General features: G+C 42.5%; 1 protein-coding gene across 2 annotated transcripts; it reads right to left on the bottom strand.

Moving 5' to 3' along the window:
- Positions 1-1,111: 1,111 nt before the first annotated feature.
- LOC125530599 (GDP-fucose transporter 1-like) lies at positions 1,112-3,949 on the bottom strand. 2 transcript variants are annotated; one of them, XM_048694987.1, is made up of 2 exons: positions 3,718-3,949; positions 1,112-2,456 (listed from the first exon to the last, which is right to left on the bottom strand). In XM_048694987.1, exon 2 carries the CDS (start codon positions 2,437-2,439, stop codon positions 1,426-1,428), a length of 1,014 nt encoding a protein of 337 aa, XP_048550944.1. In that variant the 5' UTR covers positions 2,440-2,456; positions 3,718-3,949; the 3' UTR covers positions 1,112-1,425. The 2 variants fall into 2 exon arrangements, with proteins under 2 accessions (XP_048550944.1, XP_048550945.1); XM_048694988.1 differs by having other exon boundaries at positions 3,714-3,877.
- Positions 3,950-9,054: the final 5,105 nt, after the last annotated feature.

The raw sequence follows: 9,054 nt of genomic DNA on the forward strand, positions 1-9,054 counted from the left end.
GGAGGCAGTAGCTGATGTATACATCAAGCGCTGACGTTTTCTGGGATATTACCCTGTGTACTGTATAGAAAATAAAAGAATATACATGCTTTCTCTATCCAGTCATGCTGCTGCTGCATTCGACGAAAAAAAGACAGGGGAGGAAGCTGAATCACTATTGGAAACAATATGCTGTTCCTCATAATCTACTCAAGATTTATTTTTCCACTCACAAGCTCTCTGCATATTGGCAACATTGTCTGATTGTCACATGCCAAGGATGAGAGGAGAAAGAAATGCAAGTATAAAAGAGAAAGTTAATGCTTCAAGTCAGTCAAGCCTACTAGGGGGAAGAGAGAGACACCTAGCTACAGTCCACCATGCACCATGGACAAAGTAACCCCTCCCTCTCATGGACCAAGTGTACAGAACAGATTAGACTAAATGCCTTCAGTTATGGGTGATTTGTGCATGGCCTTGAGCCTGTTTAAGAACACCCTATGGGTACATGTACTTTAATACTCCCTCCGTTCCAAAATAATTGAAGTTCTACGATTTTTCTTAGTCAAACTTTTTTTAAGTTTGACCAAGTCTATTGAAAAATCCGCAAAGACCTACAATATCAAATATATATAATATGAAAATTCATTTCATAAATGAATCTAATGAAGTAAATTTTATTTTGTAGATGCTGATAAATTTTATATAGACTTGGTAAAACTTTAATGAAGTTTGACTTAGGATAGGACAATCCTAAAACTTCAATTATTTTGAAACGGAGGAAGTACATCTCTTCCATTTGAATGAACTCTCTAACCCTCAAGGGTGACCTAGTGCTACTTTTCTGTCGAGGAATGCCATAAACTCTGTGAAGGGATCCATGCTACCGAGGTTACAACATAAGCACGACTATCCGAAAGACCAATTGATTCCGTCACCGGGGACATGGTCGTAAGCTTGGACTCTTCGCCTTACCTGGATTACGCCTCCCATCAAGAGTTCAGGCAAAACCATGTTAAGAAACATCGTTGCCCGACTTCCGCAAGTATACCACAGCTTGTTCCGAGGATAATGTATATGCCTCTTTAATATTTGCATCTCCCAATGCTTGCTTGCTCCAAAGCATCTGGACTTTGTTACCACAAAAGGCACCAATGGCCAATATATATAATTATCAAGAATAATATGAGATATCCATATAGGTATTGTATTACAAGTTTACAACGGGCATCACTCCTACCATAAAAACAGTAATTTAATCTAGTTTTCTTCCAGTAGAAATGAGTAACACAGACAGAAAGGGCCTTCTAGTTATAAAGGAAATATTGTGTACTAACACTGGCACTGCCTATTGTATGGTTCTGTTGCAAAGGGCCTATTAAGCAAAATTAAAGGACAAACCTATCGACCTAAAGCTAAGAATGGCACTCTTCATGCACTGGGCACTCAAGATGAAATAAGCTTCTGTTTCTCCTCATCATACTCAGCACTGTCACTTTCATCCTTAAGTTCCTCCGATGCCGTTTCATGCTGAGCTGATGCAATATTTCCTTTTGCAGTAACTGATTGCTGATAGAGTACTCCACCAGCAAGAGTGAACAGCAGGCTAACCAAACCAAATGCACTGGCGTGCTTGTCCCAGATCGTCACATTGATTGCCACCGTGAGGAACTTGTTCACAACCCCAGTCACCGTGAATGCCGTGGCTGAGATTGCTTTCCTAGCCGCAAAGCCAAAGAAGCTGATGAGTAACCCAAACAAGCATGACAATGCCACCGCGACAAAGGCATCGAGCTGGAACCAACCCTCAACCCGTGATTCGACTGCTGAGAAGACCGACTTGTGCTCCCCTGTCAAAAACCAAAAGATGGGGGATATCATCAAGGAAAGAAGGTTGTTATACAGCACAAAACCCCATGTGTTTAGACCCAGATTCGTCACAATATGCTTGATGTACACCATCTCAGCTGTTATTGTCACCAGATAGGCAAGCGCCCAAGAGTATGCTGTGAGGCTGAATGCAGAATCTGTTATCACATAGCCAACCGCTCCTCCCAATATGATAACAAGGGATGAAAATGTGAGCTTGGAAGGGCATGGTTGCTTCCGGAAGGTTGTGTCAGCAATAGCAACCAAAAGCGGAGTCAAGGATCTGAAAACTATGAACGTGTCCACATTGGCATGAACAAGGAGGTTTGTGTTTGTAAATATGGCGAGGTAGAAGACAATAGCAGCCGGTGCAAATTTCTTGGCAGTCTCCAGGTTGAAGGGGTCATGGCAGAGAAAGCCTAGCTTTCCAAGGGCCCAAACACCAGCAGCAGATGTCAAGTACTGTAGCGTTGTCAGGAGGCCGGGGTAATTGAACTTTGTGACGGCATACTTGTTAATGATCGCCAGCAAGCTCGAGCACAAGGCATAGCCTATCACAAGGCTGCTGGTTGCATAGTGTTGCTTCGCCATGAGACCAGATTATTCGCCTGAAATTGGTTCAGTAATGACACACATGAGAGACCAAACCATACATTATTATTCTAATGGAACTGCAAGATATCCCAAGTATTCTTCGACTTATTTTGCCTCGAAGAGAACTAGTTAGATATTTTGACATGACTCGTAGTATATTTTTATCGGATGTCCCCAAAGGGACTCTTAATGACGCATAATTACACACAAGTATGCACTTGTTAAATTAGTACTACCTGGCCACCAAATATAACTAAGATGGCCACATCAACAACATGACGCATTAGAAAAATCAACAGGCAGCAAGAGTTTAAGGCGCCTAGCATGATCTTAGACAATTTTCTCCCCTAATGTCTTGGCAGTTCTTGCTTATGATCACATTTGTCAGCAGATTAAAGCAATGCAGTGTGTTTCACTTGCGCGTGAATCATGAGAGTATAGCTAGAGAATACCAGGGCACTAAAGCTAAAGTGGTGCTCTGCTCACCAAAGTCTGATCCGGACCAACAGAATATCTCAGTTGAGGACAAGTGATTCAACACGTGTGTAGTATGAGCTCATATAAGCGTCTTTGCACAGCCATGCCCCCCATATGCCTATGTATCCCAATTAGTGGGCTAGGCATTAATTACTGCAGAATCGGTTTGACACTAATTACTGCAAAAGCCGTGCTACTGGTACTGACTACTGCTAGTATACTGCAGAATGGGTACTACTACTAGTACTAGAAGTGCAAGAAGCTCCTAAGATGAGGCACCCTAAGTTTCCGACGAACAGAGCAAAAGGGCAAACACCACAAAACAGCGCGTTCGTTTAGGGGGGATCTGCCACACGATCTCCGGTTGGCTGCACACAAACAAATAACAAAAGGAATGGAGACAAGAAACCATCAGCTTCCGTCCTCCGCGTCGCGCCCTGACCAAGGTTCTGGGGGGCAACCGCGCTAAGATCACACAGGCAATGAGTCATGGTAGTAACAGTAACCCCCAAGATTTTTCTTTTTCTCTTGGCTTTTCTTTCTTTCTGCGAGGTCTTGGCTTCTCAGCTGAGCCAAGAATCTATTCGCCACATCAAGGGCGAGCGATTCCGGCCCCCGATCTTATTATCTCACGGCCAGGTCCCCCGCCCCGTTCCCCGGGATTTCTCGGATGCGGATTAGCAACGACAGGAAGAGAAGGGGTGTTGACGGAGAACAGTTTCCAGATCAGAAATCCAACCCAAGAAGGAAGCGAGCCACACAGCGGAGCAGAGAGGGGAAGAAGATGGGCGTACGTACGGGGGGAGGTCAGGACGCGCGGCAGCGTCCACCCTTGCCTCCGGCTCCGGGCTTGTGCAAAGCCCGCAATGCTACGCGCGTGTGTGGCTGTGTGCTGTGTCGGTGTGTGTGGCGGAGAGGGATTTATACGTCAGGGGAAGAAGAAGAGGAAGAAGAAGAAGGAGGAGATTTTTTGGAACGAAAACAAAGCATTTAACGCAGCACAGAGGTCCATCCCCGTCGTCGAGACTCGAGACAAAACGATTACATCAAGTCAAGGAAAAAACTGCACGAAATTGATGGCGCGGGCACGGGAGTAGGGCTACTTCCTCAACTATCCATTTCCTTGTACTCTTCCATTACTTCAAGCAAAATACTACCTCTCTATGGCTTTTTATGGGTTTATTAGGCCTTCCACTATATGATCGGTGCCCGGTACATTAAAATATTACAGATTGGGCATCGATGCTCTAAGAAATTTCTATGGCACCGGTTACATTATATGCCTTTGCAGCCCATAAAAAAGTGGGACCACATGTATACATAAAAATATTATTGCAATTTCTACGAGTTCTCTAGTCCTCCTCTGTCTCATCCCGTTGATCCTTCACAGTTTAACATATTTTATTGCAATGCTAGAAGTGGGCATCGGTGCACCAACTTGCTCCGGTTCCCTGGAAAAATATTATGGCACCGGCTGGGCAATGGAGGGCATCGGTGCCAAATGAACCAAAAGTGTATTTGGCACCACTTTTGGCCTACATAGTGGAGGGCCTTAGTTCCCTTTATATTGTACTAGATGACTCGTTGCGCCAATAGCGCAAGGGGCAAGAGGGAGCCAACAATTGTGAGAATATTTAGACACCCAAGTCGAAAACCAAATGTGGCCAACAATCCTGCATCCTCTGCTTGGAAGACGCCTTTTCTCATCGGATCTAACATAAAGAGCAAATTTCAGAGAAAATATAAAGCATGGAAGGCTTTAAGTTATACTATTGAGACCATACCACCATATCTTCATTTAGTTTCTTTGGAATCTAAAGGTCTAAGAGGAGGGTACATGTGAGAAGTTGTGAATCCACAACAAAAAACTAAACTAACTTGCAAACAAACATTTCAAGTTTGGAAGCCACAAAGAAGCAGCCCAGATCTCTCGTTGTAGTGCAGGTACATGTCCTTAATCCTGCATCCACGTCCCATAATTTTTCAGCACCTAAATCCACGAAATCCAACCGGAGGAAATCATGGCAGAAACATGCGTCGTGGCTTATGTGATTATATTAGTGAAAAAACAGAGGCAAATACAAAACAGAGGCAAATATTGCTCATTGCTCGGCTACCAAATTATTTGGCCCCATGAAAAAATATATGACGAAGGGAGCAACTGGGTATGATAAAGCTATGAAGTATGGAGTATAAACCAAATACAAAATACTGTTTTGCTACTTTACCATTTTAACTCTGTAAGTGTTCATACTATGTACTGATAACCTAGAATAAACTAAACCACAATTAGAGTTATGATTCAATACCACACTCACCGGGGTGAAACCATACTCAAATCTGTAAACTTCTTAAGTATCTATCTTTTGTTATCTATCGATTATTGCACAATCGAATAATATAAATACAAGACCCATTCTTCCTGAAGAATCTGAACTGTCATTGACAATGGAGAGTGTTACAAAACTACAGATAACTAATAAACAGTCTGGTAACGTAAAAACTGCCAGTATCTTGTCTCCAGATACCAAGAAAGGAGCATAGTTCAACTTAAATATGTCCACAGATTATACAACTGGCCAATGGAACAAATAGTGAACTTGTTATATGTGAACACCTCCAGCATAGATCATGCGACGCCCCATTCACCAGTGTGACTCCAAAGTGAAAAGTAGTGCAATCTTAAACACAAGTAACTTAATTGGTCCCATTTATTCTCCCTTCTTTTTGTGCTGGTCCTTGCTGATATTTCAGTGCCTTCCTTGATCGATCAGTGAGCAGAGAGAGCATTTAGATTAGTCAAAGAGTGAGCTCAGAACAGTAGCAAGAGAGCTCTCCTCACGCAATTCTCTCCCTATTTATAGTTGCACTACACATCAGGGGAGAGGAACAACACATGTAGATCATCAACTTAGTCTACACTCGTCAGTTCTGCAATCTGAGAAATAAATGAACACAAGGGAAAAAAACAACCGATTCTGACAAGAGAATTCACAATCCAAAAAACGTTGGCATTCCCTTATAAGATAATATATATACCAAAACACCTGATAAATCACTTCTATAGACGCATTAGGAAAAATGGCAATAAGGAGCATAAAGATAGATCACTGAGAATTGAAATGTTTCCTTCAAATAAACATATAGCCAAGGGAAAAACATCATGTTTTGATTGGATTCTTTTTACCGGTGTTGATACTGATGGTGTATCCCAGGTGAAAACAATGAGTGAATGTTCAGTTTGGTCGGCCAGGTTCTATGAAGCCATTACACATCAGTCAGAGTTCCATGGAGACGGTCTCCTTTCCTACCTAACATATGCATATATACCTCCATGGAGATGGACGAAGACGACGCGACCCACATCACGACAGTGCGGCTCTAGTTTCCTTGATCCGCTCCTTTGCTTCTCTTCAGGTCTCTACCTTGGTGTTGCCATGCTACTCCTGCATTCCAATATAACATCCAACTAATAAAAACTCACTGCTCTCTGTACAACAGAGCAGTAACAGGGGAAAGAAGAAAAACTGGAACTTCACTTACCCACTGAAGTGTGTAAAGCCCAGCTCTGAATTTTCAGTTGCACCGCTCAATCGCTCATCATCATCCATCTCAGAGAATAAGAGCATGCCCTTAAGCAATAAATCATCTGATCCGTTTTGATATGGAGGTAAGGAAATTGACATGGCACCTCCAAATCATCTAAATCGTAAACTTTCGGTCTCTGCTTTCACTCTGTCTGAGTACCTGCATTGTGTGAACAGATCATTCAATCAGTACACAAAAAGGAATAGTGTTCTAAAAAAGAAGTACACAACAAGCGAATCCACCAGATGGTCGATTTTTTCACTCATTCTTAAGAAATCTTGTACATACTGAAAAAAGTGCCCAACAAAGAGCGTATACAAAAAATTTACAACTCCTTGAAAGAATGCCCTTCTCCAGAGTAACCAAGCAAGCTCATGGATTTCTTGTGATTTAATATAAACAAGCCTGTGATGTGAAAGTAAAACCACTGGAATAAAATATGAACTAAATAATGTGTATCTACTCAAGCTCTAGGTAAATCTGCATACTACCTCATCCTTTGACATGGTTCATATTTTATTGTGACCAACTGTATCACTCTGGAAGGTAAGCCATATCCGTGGGATATTGCATCCAAAATACACAATCCCAATCTTCATCCTCGTATCTGTACACAATGTTTAGGAAACTCATATATTACCAAATGTAAATGTGAGTGGTGGTGAAATTAACACGGACATAGAGAGGAGCACCTTAGCGAAAATCTCAACAAAATGCCAATGGCACTGTACAATTTCTCTCATTTCTCTCTGAGGCTATTTAGTTAACAAAGAATAAATTGTACAGTGCCAAGATGTTAACAAAGAAATTTTCATAATTCAGATCAGCAAAAACCTCCACAATATACATGCAAACAGACTTCAAACATGAAACAACATTGGCGAATCTCAGTTCAACAACACAAATGCAGTATTGACCTACTGGGATCACAATCATACAACTGCAGTAGCAATCTAAGAAAATTATATTCAACATACAAGGCAAACTTGACAAACTCGTAGGCCCTCTCTTATCATTTGCACGAAAAAGATGTTCATAACAGCATGACAAGTGAGGTGAAAGCATTAATATATGTGAAACCTTCATCTTTTCACCGAAAACTAATATTTCACATGCTTTGACCATGATATATTTTGTCTAAGCAGACGATGATATACTGAACCTACTGACAAATAACAATTTCTTAATTTATTAGAGATCTAACTGAGGAATACAGGGGGATAATTAACAACTTTATCGCTTCAATGGTACATAAATGCTCGCTGTCCATTGGCTTGACCAAACACTAAAAAGGGGTAAGCATAAATACATCTCACTAATCCCATGGTAAAATACACCTCACCAGCGCAGGCCGATGTCGGACGAGGCACCTCCATCTCATCGTTCCTTTCCCTCCCTCCCTCTCAAGGGACTGATCGACGACGCACCTCCATCTCATCGTTTCCCTCCCTCCCCCTCCCTCCCTCATCTCCCTCCCAAGGGACTGATCCATGGCGCTACATCGAATCGAGCGCCGCCAACGCCCTCCATGGCTCCTCTCCTATGTTGAAGCCGAGATGCGACCGGGTGGATGCTCAACTGCATCTGCTGCTCGTGCTTCCCCTATTGAGCACCGACGACGATGACGAGGTCGAGCAGAGCAGCTAGGGAAGGTTGACGGCGAGCCAGTGGAGGCGCAGAACCAGCATCCGGGGGGCCAAGACGATAGGAGAGCACGGGAAGGTGCTGGATGGCCGCCGGGGTCGGCGGAGCGGGCCGGAATCGGCTGGCGGCTGCTCCCCTTCTCCAGATCCCTCATCCTTCGGAGCGTGCGGCGGTGTCGAGGCTCGGGAGGAGGAAGCGAGCAAGGGGAAAGGGAGAGGAGAGGATGCTGGACATGGCGCTCGGGACCTTATCCCTTCCCTCGTCGCTACAGTAACGCGATAAAAGGAGACGTGGCCACGGCCGCTAGTTTGGCGTAGTCCCTCATCCTTTATATGTTCAATGCCTAAGACTAGCCATAGTGGGAGTAACTTGAGTAGTAACATCGAGTCCAACTAAGCAAATTTGCTTATGTGGCAATAAGTTAATAAGGAGAGAGGTAGTTATAGTAACTTAGCTAGTTACTGTAACATCACATGTCCCAATGCAATATGAGTCTATAACCTAATAAATAAACTTTTACATGACACTACATTTATGTTACTATCCATTATAAATGTAGTAACATAGTCTAGGAATATGTGTATGTTACTAGTGTATGTTACTCTTCATTGTGGCTAGTCTAACTTTGATCATAGATTTGATTTACAAATTATAAGTTATATGTCACAAAACTTATATTGTTAGACTCATATTTGAAAAAGGTTTCCGGTGATACTATTTTTTGTATAATTTATTTTTTAATAGTTAAAAAACACTCAAAGTTTAATTTAAACTACAAAGACTAATAAACCAGGACAGATGTTTAAAAAAAAGGTCGGATGTAGTAGTGCAAGACACATTTTCCATAGCTGCCTTTTATGAGTGTTGACTACATCTTCGTGGCGGTGGATTTTCATTCATATA

Source organism: Triticum urartu, unplaced genomic scaffold, assembly GCF_003073215.2.
Source record: "Triticum urartu cultivar G1812 unplaced genomic scaffold, Tu2.1 TuUngrouped_contig_6428, whole genome shotgun sequence".
NCBI lineage: Eukaryota > Viridiplantae > Streptophyta > Magnoliopsida > Poales > Poaceae > Triticum > Triticum urartu.

Bases quoted from the DNA above. Each gene is read 5' to 3' on its own strand.
- LOC125530599 (XM_048694987.1), bottom strand. From the start codon at position 2,439: ATGGCGAAGCAACACTATGCAACCAGCAGCCTTGTGATAGGCTATGCC.